This window comes from Thalassophryne amazonica, chromosome 14, assembly GCF_902500255.1.
Source record: "Thalassophryne amazonica chromosome 14, fThaAma1.1, whole genome shotgun sequence".
Classification (NCBI taxonomy): Eukaryota; Metazoa; Chordata; class Actinopteri; order Batrachoidiformes; family Batrachoididae; genus Thalassophryne; species Thalassophryne amazonica.
Genome location: NC_047116.1, coordinates 18,760,707 through 18,776,503, shown reverse-complemented (window position 1 = coordinate 18,776,503; position 15,797 = coordinate 18,760,707). Strand labels below are relative to the sequence as shown.

General features: G+C 41.1%; 2 protein-coding genes across 2 annotated transcripts in view; both read right to left on the bottom strand.

Annotated features, from left to right (window-relative positions):
* Window positions 1-15,797, bottom strand: part of LOC117524133 (immunoglobulin-like domain-containing receptor 2) — a 63,630-nt gene that overhangs the window by 10,203 nt on the left and 37,630 nt on the right. The gene's annotated exons all lie outside the window — the stretch shown is intronic.
* On the bottom strand, window positions 1,356-14,714 carry LOC117524131 (immunoglobulin-like domain-containing receptor 1). The gene is given in 9 exon segments (XM_034185860.1): window positions 1,356-1,504; window positions 5,036-5,898; window positions 7,864-7,989; window positions 8,434-8,580; window positions 8,666-8,785; window positions 9,110-9,259; window positions 11,495-11,572; window positions 11,575-11,664; window positions 14,607-14,714. Coding segments are annotated over 9 exon segments (1,662 nt in total). The 5' UTR covers window positions 14,656-14,714; the 3' UTR covers window positions 1,356-1,465.

Below are 15,797 nucleotides of genomic sequence, written 5' to 3'. Positions count from 1 at the left end.
ACGCATGCAGTTATACAAAAAAATAAATTATACAAACTCTGCTTCTGTAAATACAAGGGAAAATTATTCAGACTTCTTTCAGAAATGTCAAATACAGCCGATCCTCCACGAACGCTGCAAACAATCTGCTCGTCAAAAAAAAAAAAAAAAAAAAAAAAACTCTGCTTACATTAGCTGCACTAAAAACACATAATACAAATATCCATCACCAAGAAGAGACCACACAAAATAGATCTTAAAGCTACTTTTTGTAGGATTTAGGGATATTTACGAGCAGAAATAGAATATAACATTTATAACCATATGTCCATTATGTACAAGCACCTGCAACAACACATTTATGTGTTTTTGTAATCTTAGAATGAGTCCTTCATATGCACATGAGAGTGGGCCCATCTCATAGATGCCGCCATGTTGCACCACCATTGAGAGTGGCCCAAAATAGGCATACTTAACTCCACCTTTGCACTTTACAGCTTGGCCAAAGACTGAAGAACAAATAAGAATCAGTGATGTTACTAGGGATGGGGCGACTAGTTGTAATAGTCAACTGCAACTAGCTAATATCCGACTAGTGGTGTATTTTTTTTTTTTTTTTTTTTTTTTTTTAATCGACTAGTCGAAACCCATGTATTAAGTTCATTTTAACCCTTAAAAGAACAGATCTGCTGGAGCTGCCACTGCTCCCTTCACTCAGTGAAGAAAGCATGTAAACCTTGGCAAGTGAATTAGCTCAAATGGGCAGTCTATGCCTAGTAATGAATGCAGGTATTGTCTTCATGCTAATACTGTTTTTTGTATTTGTGATTTTGTTCTTATATAGTTAAAATAAATGTCATATTTGAGTTTCACCATGAAGATTCGAAATTGGCTTAATTCATTCAATGTCAAATTTAGTCGCCAATTAACAGTACCCAACAAGTCGATTAATGATTTTCATTAGTCATCCACACCCTAGTTGTTACCGCGTACACTACTGGTTGCTAGTGCAGGCCAACAAGTCTGAGAACTATAATTTTGTGAATGGACGATCACTCATATTGACTATCACAACACAAGGCAAGGGAGCATTAATCCCTATTACCAAAGAAGCATCAAGGTGAAGGAATGCCACATTGTGATCAACAACAACATAATGCAATCTGCATCCTCACCACTAGAGGACACTAAATCCTACACACTGTAGCATTAATGCAACTACAACACATATCATACATGATAATCATTTTTAAAAAAGATAAGCTTTATACAACTGCATATCATCGGCAGTTCCCAGCCTTAACCTTGCATGTTTTCTTCATAAACCAGTTATTTTCATGCAGTGCATACAGAGTAAAATTGTAGACATAGTTTTGCCACAACTACAACTTCATTGTACTCTGACTAAACAGATCAAGGCACCGACCATGTCCTCGTTTTCACCCTTCTGGAAACATTCATCAAAAGTGAAAAGCACAGAAATGCCTCAGATCACGACGGTGGTGCTGCTATGGGAGCTTTTATCCTACAAAGGGGAAACAAGTGACAGAGTTGAGACGAAGTTAAAAGGGATGATGCATGATGAAGACAAATAAGAGGCCAAAAGACAAAATCAGAAGAAAGAAACCTACAAGTAAGAGAAAGTAGGAAAATGGGAGATAAAGAAGAAGCAGCACTGAAATAGAGAACAGAATGATTTAGAAAAAAAGATAACTATGTGCCATGAAGGTCAACAGTCCACAATGATAAGTTCTGTTCATCAGCAACATCTGCTGAGGCATCTGGCAATGAAGGAGAGCAAAGGTCCAAGTCTTTGGATCCTGGTGCTTCCTGTCTGACTGTGTGGATGTTAAGGGTGGGGGAATTGACACTCATGATATCGCAATATTAATTTTCTCAATACAAGAATCAATTTTTATAGTCCAGACTCAATACAATTCAATTGCTGGTTAAAACAAGATGGAAATACAGTACCACCTTCATTCAGCAGAGGGCACAACTGTAGACCTCATCTGAGCGTCCCGTTCATTTCAAACATGTTGGACTGTGTGAAATTTCCTTGGAGATTGAACTGCGCACTGAAAACCACCAATAAACTCAACAGAAAAAAACGACTCATGAGGTTCACTTATGCCTGTCATTTGTTTTGGATGTTGCTGGAGGGACAAATCGCTGCTGTTGTCACGGACTGAGATGACCCCCCCCCCCCCCCCCCCCCCCCCCCCCCCCCCCCCCCATACCACATTTTTATATTCACTATCTGTGAATACACAAAAACAAGATGTTTTTTTCTGTACTGAATTTACCCTTTCTGTGTGCGGACAAAAATCAGGTTTACAGGCAGGTTAGTTTTCTCCATAAATGAAACCAGCTCTGTTTTTTTTCCACACGCAGAAAAGGTAAACACAGTATAGAACAAACCTTTGTGCATGGCAGACAGCTAATATACAAATTAGTACAGAGATCATCTGACTATTTGACACCATCCCGTGTTTCATGCTAAGAAATGCACCCAGAGCAGACAAACTTTGACAAACTTCTTTAAAAACACTGCATTTATTCGGGTCATTATTCTTTTTTTTTTTTTTTTTTGTCTTTGTGGATTGAATGGGATTAATTTCCATCACGCTGAAGGTACGTCAGATGGTTGAATGCTGGCAGAAATATATTTCAAATTTTAAAATAACTTATTTTTGTTGTTGTTTGTGGGACAAAGTACTGGAGTTCTCTGGTTCAGGCTGAGAAACACACCCGCAGCAGACCAACACTGAAGGACTTCTTAAAAACCACTGCCTTTCTTCAGTAATTTCCATGATAGGAATTAATGCATTCCCAGATGTTGCCTTCCAAAACAACGCCTTCTCATCAGGCTGCAATGATGAATCCAACTGAAACGACGCAGCAGGTCAGATTAAGACTTTATATTTACTCAGTGTGTGAATGCATTTAGAAGTGGCTATTCGTACGTAGCCGTATTAATATCATTCATACGAGGTCTGTTAGAAAAGTATCCAACCTTTTTATTTTTTGCAAAAACCATATGGATTTGAATCACGTGTGATTGCATCAGCCAAGCTTGAACCTTCGTGCGCATGCGTGCGGTTTTTCACGCCTGTCGGTTGCGTCATTTGCCTGTGAGCAGGCTTTGAGTGAGCACTGGTCCTCCCCCTCGTCGGATTTTCATTATGAGGAAAATGTCTGAACGGCTGGAGCAGCGCTGCATCAAATTTTTCCAGAAACTGTGAGAGACAGCCAGGTGGACACCATTCGGAAAATTCAGATGGCTTTCAGGGACGATTTTATGGGCATCACACAGATTAAGGAGTGTCTTTACAGCCGCGTTTAAAGACAGCGCACAATGGCGGAGGGCGCGCTGCGCTCAGAGGGTCGATCGACAGGCTAAACGACCAGATCATTTCCAAACTGAATGCTGTGTTGATCCGGGACGTCGTCTGACTACCAGAGAAATGGCAGAAAAGGTGGACATCAGCACTTTTCCGGCACATTCCACTGTTAAAGGAGATTTTGTCATGAAAACAGGATCGAAGGAATTCGCCACGGAGCCGCTAATGGCGCGGAACAAAAGCACCTCCGTGTTGGTCTCACAGGACATGTGACATGCCCAGATCTTCGACAATTTCTCGGATACTCACTCGACTGAAAAGCCACCCAAGCCGTCTGAATCTTCCGAATGGTGGAAGAGCTGGGCATGTCCCGTGAGACTTCCAACACGGAGGTGCTTTTTGTTCTGCGCCATTACGCGGCTCCATCCTGACGCAGCGAATTCCGCCCACACGTCTTCATTACAAAATCTCCTGTAACAGTGTAATGTGCCGAAAAAAGTGCTATGTCCACCTCTCTTGCCATTTCTCTGGTAGTCAGACGATGTCCCGGATCAACACAGCCTTCACTTTGGAAATGATCTGGTCGTTTCAGCCTGTTGATGGCCGCTCGAAGCGCGGGCCACGCCCTCAGCTGCTGTGGGCCGTCTTTAATCCGGTTGTAATGCTCTTTAATCTGTGTGATGCCCATAAGATCTTCACCGAAAGCCATCTGAATTTTCCGAATGGTTTCCACCTGACTGTCTCTGAAAAAATTTGGATGCAGCAAAGCGGCAGTTGCTCAGCCATTTTCCTGACAATAAAAATCCGCCAAGGGGGCTGGACCACTCCTCCCACAAAGCGTGCTCACAGGCGAATGACGCAACCGACAGGCGTGAAAAAACTCACACATGCGCACGAAGGTCCAAGCTTGGCTGATGCAATCACACGTGATTCAATCCATATGGTTTTTTGCAAAAAATAAAAAGGTCGGATACTTTCTAACAGACCTCGCACCTAGTACGCCTGTTATGGTTAGGGGTTATTGTTATGGTTATGGTCATGTGAGGACTGTAGCGTTAGCCGCTGAGCCAATCAATGGGCAGCAGTGGATTTGCGCAGGCTTCTCTGCGACGCAGACAGCAACACAGCGCTGGGTCTTTTAAAAATACACAAAACACACTGCTTCACTTTAAAGACACAATAAGTCTATTTCAGGTGATCAGCATGGACCCGCTGTCTCGTAATAGGCTTTATTTTACTCAGTGTGCCGTTTTGAAAAGTTCAAACTTCTGCTGCCCGCTACAGCATACTCTATTGTCATCTCTGTTTTTCATGGGAGCGTTATACAGTGTTTTCAGTGCCCCACAGCTGACAAGGATCATTATTAACCAGTTTGGGAATGATATTTTTGTTCTAAAGGTTGGGGAACATCAATTTTGGGGTGGAACCCAAACCGGAAATGTTTAAAATACAGTTTCTGTTTGGAACAAACCAATTGGGGAAAAAAATCCTGGTTCAAAGCCCTGATTGGTGGGCAGGCAGTTTACTTCAAAAAGGGTTTTAACTATTGAATGAGCAACTATGCAGTTTGATTCTCTCGCCTGGGTGGTTGCTGTCCAGAACCTTTGGGGTAGTGGATGTGACCTGTGATTGGCTGGACTAAAACCTGCATGGCACATAGTTGGCTAGCAAAGGTTCAGAGTGTGTCACTAGTATTGGTGTGTGTCTCTTACAGAAAAGCGGTCGTAGTTCCTCCGGCTGTTGCTGTGTCCTCCTGGTTCAATATTAATGGCGGAGTAGCTGGGGGGCTTCTCGGGCCACCCCCTGTCTTTACCTCCCTTTGCTCTCCAACTGTCCTCTTCATCTGAGCTCCAGGACCCTCTGTGTCGCACGGGAGGTGAATAACTTCTTTGTCTCCGTGTCATTCTGCCCCGCAGTTCACCCATTAGGTTGTCACGACTACGAGATCGTGGCCTGGACTCATCTACTCGTCTCCTGGCTGAACCTCCTGGCTCATTCCTTGAGCCACTGTGTGACCCTCTTCCCCGTCTGTTGTCCCACTCCAAATCGTCACTGTAATCACGCAAGATCCCCCGCAGAGGAGGAGAGTCATCTCTGTAGCCACGGCTGTTGCGATGGCGAGACCCTGCGGAGCGGTTTGTACTCCCACTGGACTGGCTGGATATTCTCGGACCACTCCGAGCTCCTTCAGCACCTCCTGTGGGTGCATGTTGGATAATTGGCGGCAATGTGATTACTCGCCTGTCCATTCCTCTTACACCAATCTCATCCAGCGCTGACAGCATACTGGGAGGCCCGGGTGCAAAAGGAATTGGTGGTTGAACTGGATGGGGCTGAGGTTGCAACGGTGGCAGATTTTGGACAAGATGTGGTGCAACTTGTGGGGGTCCAACATCCAAACCCATCACCTGGTTTTCCAAGTAGTTCAACATCTGATTGGTACCTTGTTTGCTGCTCTGCATACTGCTGTTTCCATGGGTTGGTACAAGAGGAGGCTGCTGCAGAACGGGCAGCGGTGACAGCTGCATGGGAGCCATGCCGAAGTTCTCTTTAGCAGAGGGGTCTGAATACGAGCCTGAAATGACAGAGACATCAAACAGGTTCAGGTTTTGCCAACATTTGGAGACAATCTCATAATCCATATATGCATTTGTGAGAAATTACAGCTTCATATAGTAAGATATGTTTAACCCTTTGAACGCTTTGTGCTCATTTTTTACTGCACCTGCAAGTCCTGCACCTCCACAAAAACAGCACAATCGTGGCTAAAAATACACAGAACTCAAAATGTCTTTTATGCAGTATAACAGTTATGATGTCATCAATCCTAAAAGAAATTTAAAAACTAATTGATAATTTATTTACTGTTCTATCTCTCTTCCCATAACTTTGTTCTCCAGGCTACAGTAATAGAAATAAAATCTGTAGTTTTTGTCAAAAGCATTTCCTTTCAGACATTATTGGCATGAAAGTATTTCCATACATCTGAAATGAGCTCTTGCTGCTGACTGTGCTGCATGTCAGGATGTAATTCATAAAGAATGCAGGATGTCTCATTTTGGGAGGAAAAAACGTTTTAGTCGATTTTAGTTTGTCTGTATTACAGCATTGGAAAGAGGTGTCATTTTATTTAAAACAGCGATTCGTTTTGAAGTTATTAATTCCAACCGGACTCAGTCTCGGCAGAGAGCCACACAGTGTTTGGAGCTGTGCCAATGGAACAGAGGACGAGTATCATTTCTTGACTGCAATAAGACAAGAGTCCCAGTTAGTGACTTTAATCCACACAAAAGTGACTCACGATGACATATTTTAATGGCTTTGAGAGGGGTTAAGAAGCGGATTTGCCGCTTCTGAAGAGTAGCGAATCAAAGAACCAACGAGCCAGTGTATCGAAGCATTGCTTCAATGGTTCACGCTTCAAAGTGTAGTCACGCTGCAGAAGCGGTTGATTACAGACCCGCTGCAGGGTCTGTAATCAACTTAGAGAAATGATAATTTTCCCGACAAACACCCTCAAAACAACGGCTGCTCTGAAGGACTGATAAGGGAATCGTTAAGCAAAAAGTCCATTGACATCGGTGGATCGAATCATTTCTTAACGATACCCAAAAAGAACCGGTTCTCGATACCCAACTGTACATGTGACTGTTTCAGTCGAATCATTCAAGGCATCACAGTTGTGCTGAGGTGCACAGAATTTTTAATTTCAGGATCTGGAAAAAGCAAATATTTTATTTTTGGCAAAAAAAATAAATGAAATGTAGATAAGCGTGAAGAAGTATCACTACTAATAATATACAACCACTATGATGAAAACTGATAATATCACAAGCTTATACTTTGTTATATTTCCTGACTGAAGCATTTGGTGCATGTGGTTAATTCCAGGGCCGTTGGAAAGTTGATCATTAGATGATAACTCGGATTTTTAGTTTTTGGCCATTACAAAGTGTAATTTCTGTGATTTGAAAAGAAGAAATCACACCTTTCAAACTCAACAGTGCGTTGCAGGGTTTAAAGGTACTGCAGCTGGTACATGCAATAAAAACGTCATTCCAGTGCACCACTGCTGCTGAGCCAGCCTCAGTCACTAACATAATATGACGATATGCAGCAAGGTGATACAAGCAGAGCAGTCTTTGACTTCTACTTCAGCTTCATATTTCAGGAGTGGTGCCTCCTGTAAACTGCCTTTTAATTTGGTGTTTAGTTCCAGCTGAATAAGAAGAGAAGCTCTTTGGAAACATCTGTACACAGAAATGCTTCAGCCGCACATATTTTACAAATATTCGTCACTACACTGCAAGATATAAGAAACTATTACAAGGAAGCTGTGATGCAGGCTGATTTATTTAATGCAGATACCCTCAGTGCACAACATATCTGCTATATTTAAATGATACGTGTGTTGTGCAGCTATATTACACAGCAAAACTACAGTAAATTACTGGAAGAGATTCTGTGTCAACAGACAGAATTACACTATGCTGACGAGGGAGTTGTTTCATTTACATATGGGTCTTAATTTGTTACTCACCTGAATACAGCATGGGGACTCCCTGAGAGGAGATACTGGAGTTAATGGGAGCGTAAATGTGCTGACCATGCATCCAAGGAACCATTGCCTTCTGAGCTTCTTTCAGCATCCTGTGCTGCATCACCACTGCAAAGCACAGCCGAGAGGTCATAAGTCAAATCTGGCACCAGTAAAAGTTGTAAAAAGTCCACCAGATGTTTCATGACCACATATTTGTCTGTGATATTCTAAAGGTTTGCTCAAATATTAGTTGTTTCAATGTATTGTATATTGGTGGTAGTACGTTCAGGTCCATAAGTAATTGGACAAACTCGTTTTAAGGATTACCGTTAAAACAAATGAGGAGTCTTGCGTCTTGGACAAGAAAACAGAGCAAATCTTAGGTTTGAGCCTCCCATGTGCCTTCTGGCAAATTGTAGCTGAAAAGTCACATCAACATTTTCAGAACAGCCACAAGATTCTATAACTCCTTCATATCTGTCACGGATGTCTTGGTGATTTTCTACACTCATTCTTGTACGCTCAGTCAGTTTTGGAGAAGAGAAAGGAGAAAAGAAAAACAAAGAGTACTTTTTTCTGGGCAGCAGCAGGTCTTTGGACAACACGGGCAACGCACGTAGCAGCAGCACCTCTGCGGACAGCACTGACAGCAGCATATGCAAAACAATATGATCAGCAGCAAGGCGCCAAGGATGATGAACAAAACTGTCAGCCAGTCTGGAAGAGCAACAAAGGTTCGGAAGATTATTTAGCATCAGGAGCGCTGCAAACGCCACAAGTGCAAAGAATCGAAATAACTCACGATACACTATGAGCTTGACTTCACGATCCGAGTCACCCGTCGTGTCACCGGGAGCATCAATAGAGCAGAAATACACGCCGTTATCCCACCACATCACCTCATTAATGACTAGGTCAGCCTCTGTGGACACAGCATCATTTAGTCTGTAGTTTCCAACCAACATTTGTCATGAGAGTCAACAAAGTTGGTTTAGTATGATACTATACTACTAACAAACAGAAATACATGAAAACAAAATATCCAAGGAATTCATAAAGTCTGATCCTAGAATTTTGAAAAGAAAACACTAAGTTTATTTACTTTAAATATATGTATACCAAGTGTAATTAGATATTTTGATTATAAATTGGAAAAATGTTTGATAACATTTCACATTATTTTGCAGTGCAGTACTCAGAAGGTGGGACTTTAAACTGACATCATGGCAGCGTTACAGTGACTCACTGTTTTGGATGGTTATCTTGCGGTTTCGATAATCTGCACCCAGGATTGGTTCGTTGTTGCCTCTCTTCTGGATCACTGTGCGAACTGTGCGCTGCCTGTCCTGACAGTCATTGGCTGGATCCTGACCCAGCTGCAGAGCAGCCTGAAAAGCTGCAGGAGTATGAGAGTAAATGATGGTGGATTATTGAATAACGATGTACCTGCAGATTATTCTTACATTAACATTTCTCCTCATGACGCACCATCATCAGTGTGACCATGAACAAAAACCTGGAAAATGATGCACTTATTCGCTTATTTTCTTTTGGCTTCTCCATGTTGAGAAAACATGGTATAAATTCAATAGATATTAAAGGGCACCCACATGGATGCATTCCATTATTTTGGTTTTGATATACAGTGCATGCAGAAAGTATTCACAGTGCTTCACTTTTTCCACATTTTCTTATGTTACAGCCTTATTCCAAAATGGAGTAAATTAATTTCTTTTCTCCTCAAAAATCTGACTCACAACACCCCATAATGACAACATGAAAAAAAGAGGGTTTTTTTTGGCAAATTTATTAAAAATTAAAACCTAAGAAATCACATGTACATAAGTATTCACAGCCTTTTCTCAATACTTAGTTGATGCACCTTTGGCAGCAATTACAGCCTCAGGTCCTCTTGAACGTGATGCCGCACGTGATGCACCTATCTTTGTGCAGTTTTGTCCATTCCTCTTTGCAGCACGTCTCAAGCTCTATCAGGCTGGATGGGGAGTGTTGGTGCACAGACATTTTCAGATCTCTCCAGAGATGTTCAAATCAGATTCAGGTCTGGGCTCTGGCTGGGCCACTCAAGGACATTCACAGAGTTGTCCTGAAGCCAATCCTTTAATATCTTAGCTGTGTGCTTTGGGTCTTTGTCCTGCTGCAAGATGAACCATTGCCCCCTTCTGAGGTTAAGAGCGCTCTGGAGCAGGTTTTCATCCAGGATGCCTCTGTACATTGTTGCATCTATCTTTACCTCAATCCTGATTAGTCTCCCAGTTCCTGCTGCTGAAAAACATCCCCACAGCATGATGCTGCCACCACCATGCTTCACTGTAGGAATGGGGCATGGTTTCCTCCAAACATGACACCTGGCATTCACACCAAAGAGTTCACTCTTTGTTTCTCATGGTCTGAGAGTCCTTCAGGTGCCTTTTGGCAAACTCCAGGTGAGCTGTCATGTGCCTTTTACTAAGAAGTGGCTTCCGTCTGGCCACTCTACCATACAGGCCTGAGTGGTGGATTGCTGCAGAGATGGTTGTCATTCTAGAAGGTTCTCCTCTCTCCACAGAGGAATGCTGGCGCTCTGACACAGTGACTATCAGATTCTTGGTCACCTCCCTGACTATGGGCCCTCTCCCCCAATCGATAGACAGGCGGCCAGCTCTTGTAAGAGTCCTGGTGGATCTGAACTTCTTCCGTTTATGAATGATGGAAGCCACTGTACTTAGTGGGACCTTCAAAGCAGCAGAAATGTTTCTGCACCCTTCCCCAGATTTGTGCCTCGAGACAATCTTGTCTCAGAGGTCTACAGACAATTCCTTTGACTTCATGTTTGGTTTGTGCTCTGACATGCACTGTTAACTGTGGGACCTTATATGTAGACAGGTGTGTGTCTTTCCAAATCCTGTCCACTCAACTGAATTTACCCCAGATGGACTCCAATTAAGCCGTAGAAATGCCTCAAAGATGACCAGTGGAAACAGGATGCACCTGAGCTCAATTTTGAACTTCCTGGCAAAGGCTGTGAATACTTATGTATACGTGATTTTAGTTTTTTATTTTCAATAAATTTGTAAAAATATCAACAAAAAATTCACATTGTCATTATGGGGTATTGTGTGTATAATTTTGAGGGAAAAAATAAATTTACTCCATTTTGGATTAATGCTGTAACAGTGTTTGCGTTAGAAAAAATAATGCGTCAGTAAATTAATTATGCTTCTTGTTACATTATTTCAGAAATAAATGCAGCTTATTCTTGACGTGACTTATATACATTTTCATGACAGGTGTGATTTATAGTCCAGAAAATATGGTATTTCCCCAACCGAGGCTGATCCCCATTTACAACTGGGTGCAGTGGGACAATGCAGATGAAGAGTCTTACCCAAGAACACAAACTCGTAGTGTCACCAAAAATCAAACCCTATTGGAAGTCCAAATCCTGATCCCACTGAGCTCCCGTTTCTGACCACACCCAGCTCACCAATAAACAATTAAATAAAAATAACATTTAGATCAAATTTGTTGACTCTACCAACTATGAGCTTATTTTATGATACTGATCAGTCAGGAAAGAACAACTCATGATGAGTGTTTGGCGTCATGCTTCAGCTCTGCTCAGACTCACCTGTGGAGTAGTACTCCAGCACGGGGTCCTTACAGAAGGATTTATACCTCCAGGTAACCAGAACATCTTGTGGGTTGCTGAAGTTGAGTAGTCACAGCGCAGGATCACAGAAGCAAACAGAGTCGTACTCCTCTCTGCCTCCGGAACAATCACCTGGATGGATGTGACCCCTATCAGAAAATAGAATAGACACTGAATGAGTAGGGTGGAAAAAACATGAAATAAAAGCCTGAAGTCAAATTTTATTACTGTGTCTGTCTGACACAAATGGTTTTGACCTGAAAAACCTTGGATGCAAAGGCATGGGTTAAACACATGCAGTTTCCCGAAGGAGATGCTAAAATATTCTGGGAAAAATTTTTAAAAAATGCTTCCACAAGATCTTTTCTTTTGAAAGTCTTTAAAGTGTCTCAATGCCTGAAGTGTGTTTTCAGGCTGACAAAAGGATTAGAACACTTGCTGTTAGCACAGAGAAGACAAAGCAAAGACTCAGGATGAGACGGTGTTCTGTCGAGGTGCGTCGTTGAGATGAGGTTCCTCACACAACTGCATATGTGTGCACTGAAAAAATTACTAGAAGAAGTTCGCTTATTTTGATGGGCAAGTAAATGTATAAATTGTTCATCCGAATGTAGTAATGTATAAAATCTACTCACTATAAAACGATAAGTATTTTTAACCTGGAGTTAGCTTATTTCGACAGGCAAAATATACATATACATACATTTATGCTCCCTAACGTAAAATACAGAAAATGTTTTACTTACTAGGCTATAAATACACTGAATACAATTAATAAAAAAAAAAGTTTGACGGAAAAAAAAACAAAACAAAACAAAATGCGCATGCGCAGTTGCACGTCGAGTGAGTTACATCATCTCCACATGTGCAGTTGCGCGAGGCACCTCATCTCGACAGGTGAAGTCTTCAAGTCCGGGGTAGAGCGATGTGCGCAAGCGCAGTAGCGCGACGCACCTCATTTCAACGGGACACTGGAAGGAGAGAGAATTTCTGATCTGTGTGTTTAGACCACAGCTGCACTGGTGGATATCTGATGTATAACTGATTTATTCCCAAATATGAATGTGACCCAAATCTGATCTGGCAATATCTGACTTGAACAATTCTTTATTTTACAATTTACATTTTCACAATGCAGCCACATGCAAGCACAAGTTAAGAATCAGATAGCACATGTGTGCAAAAGTGTTAATGTGGCCTTCGAAACCTAGATTTTTTTTTTTTTTTTTTTTTTAAAGGAGGTATTTTTGGCCACAAACAGCTAAGAGCTGGATACGGGAGTGTGGACTGGTGCTTCCTGCTCTCACATCCAAAATTCTACACTGAACATACAAACAATACCTACATTTAAGACACCTGGTAACTTTTTTTTAATAAACACAAAAGAGGTACAATATGACTTTGTCAGGAACCTAACCAGACTGGTAGTAACTTCCTTTAGACATCTTTGGCTGAAAATTGTATTGTACAATTATGAGTTATAAAAGCTGTCAATCACAACACAGGAGAAAAGCAGCTTGCTAATGAAGTAATAACATTACAACGAGGCTTTTGTTTACGTTCAAAACTACAACTATGTTCTATCTGTTTATTTTACAGTAACTACATGTAAAAAGTAAGTAAGACCCTTAAGCTGATCCCTTGTTTTACTCAGGGTCCCCACAGCAGACCCATGTCAGATCTGTTGTGGTGAATTTGGCACCAGTTTTACGCCAGATGCACGTCCTGACACAACTCCACATTACAAGGAGAATGAGCAGGGGTGGCCTTGAACCGGGAACCAATCCACACTGGAAACAAGCACACAAACTGCTCTTTTGCCTTAACTCCAGAAGGACATACATGCTGAGCAACAGAAGGTCAACAAATCTTAAATTTAACCTTTATTTATCCAGGTTAGTCCCCATTGAGATCGCAATCTCTTTTGCAATGGAGACCTGAAGTTACTCTGGGTTGTAGATTTCTGCCAAACTGAGCTCAAAACTACAACAAAAACCTGAGAAGAACAAAGATGGATGCCGAGACATGCAGGATGAGGTAAGAACTGGCTGAGATGAACTTTGGGAGTAGATTGAATTGTTTAAGACTTCTTTCAAAAAACAGCTGGAAGCTAAGGAGGTCTACTACAAATATCTGCTGGCATCCCAGGACAATATTATGAGCAGAAGCTGGGAGCCCAGCAAACTCATTTTGAAGAAGAAATTAATGAAAAGGAGAAGGAACTGAAGAAGCAGGTCCACGGCCCTCTGATCATCAGCTCTGGTCTCTGGTGGCAGCTGCCTACATTATTCAACATAACTGAAAAAGGTTTTAACATCAAGGAGTCATAAGTGTGGGAGCTGCAGTAAAAAAAAGATGTTCCTCAACGCAGCATGCTGTCATTATTTATGTTGTTGTCCCCCAGGTGGCAGTATAGTGACAAGATCATAGGACAAGATACTAATTCATAGTGTTTCCCCTATATATATATTTTTTCTGGCCAGTCTGTGGGTTCTCCTCATGGAAACATCCTAAAGCCCCTCAAAATTTCAAGGTACATTACACGGAAAAATGTGAGCCGCTCAGAAGAGCAAAAAAATAAAGTTAAATGATGTGTGCTCATTTTTGTGTAATGCTGCTACAGTCATAAAAAAAAAAAAAATCAATACCTATCCCCACTTAATTATAACTTAAATTTGCAAAGAGTGTTGTAGGTGACAAAAATTTTCATATCTATAATCTAAGGGTTATGTTTAAAAATACACTATGATAAAAAAATAAAAAAATCCCCCAAAATCCCTCATGAAACATTTATTTCAAAGATAAAGTATACACCTGTCACTCTTGAAGCCAAGTCATAATTTATGGGTCATTTACTTGTGTATTTAAAGCCGCTTGTCTTTTGATCTCGTGAACTCTTCTTCGTGTAGTCACGTGACTGATGGTCGGCCTTGTCTTGTTTACACCCGTTGATTATTAACCCGTAAACATAGTTCATTTGATAAAGGCCTTAACTCGACATTTCTCACGATAAACGTGAGAATAATTTACAAGTATGGGATTTACAGTAGTAACCGGATAAAAGCACATTTAATGACTTTTAAAGTCTCACCTGTGGACAACAAAAGCAGCAGAAGCACCACCAGGCCCGTATTTCCCATTTTGTTGCTTTTTATCCTTCCGCGGAACCTTCACTCTGTATCCTGTATCCAAAACAATTCCACCAAAAAAATCGCCAGCATTTCACGAAAATAAACGCGTCATATTAAATTTCATATAACACTTATCTAGAAGCCGTGTTAATCGATTTTGGGTAGATTTGCTGTGTTGAAAACTTCCCCGTCGTACCGCGGAGGAGGAGCCTGGTTTCAGGTGACATCATAACTACGCCCCCTGTGACAGGTGCAAGAGGGGGGAGGAGGTGAGAAGAATTTTATTCATCATTTCTGAAGCAAATTTTATGATAATATCTTAAATCTGTCCAGTTCTTTCAATTTTTGTAAATATTTTAAGATTTTCAGTTAATCTAATTTTGTGTTTACAGTGATATTGACAGAATGTTTTTCAGATTTAAATTAACCTCGGGCACTTTTTGTTTTGCTTTCTTTTTTCCCTGTTTCTCTCTTTTGTTTTGGCATCAAAAATGGTATCGTTTAATTTTACATTTGTTTGTCATTAAAAACTTTAATTGTTCAGATTAGTTCCGTTAAAACTTAAAAAAAAAAAAAAAAAAAAAAAAAAAAAAAAAAAAAAATGACTCCCAGGCCCGCCACATTAAGGTGGAGTCAAGCATATTTAAATTATTTCTTGACTATTACACACACATCTTCATCTGATTATATTTTTATTTAATTGTGCTTTTAATTGAAATTCATCATTTTGCCATATTGACCTCTAATTGTAGTGAAATTAAACTTTACACACCATTATAAAGGTGGATTCAGCTCTTAACCCAGATCCTTTTTTTAAGTGTGGCTTCTTTTTCACCATTGGTCTCTGTTGTGAAACACTTCCATTTGACTGTGAAATTTTACACACATGCCACCAAAATTAGACAAATTAAGATTGGAGTCTGGATTGTCCAATTTTCTAGAGAGTTTTTATTTTTATATGTTGTAATTTTTTAAAAAAGGGTTTCCAGTTTGGTGGGCTTAGGGTCTCATCACTGCTTTTTGCAGATGATGTGGTCCTGTTGGCTTCATCGCCCGGTGACCTCCAACACTCACTGGATCAGTTCGCAGCCAAGTGTGAAGCGGGTGGGATGAGAATCAGCATCTCTAAATTTGAGGCCATCGTTCTCAGC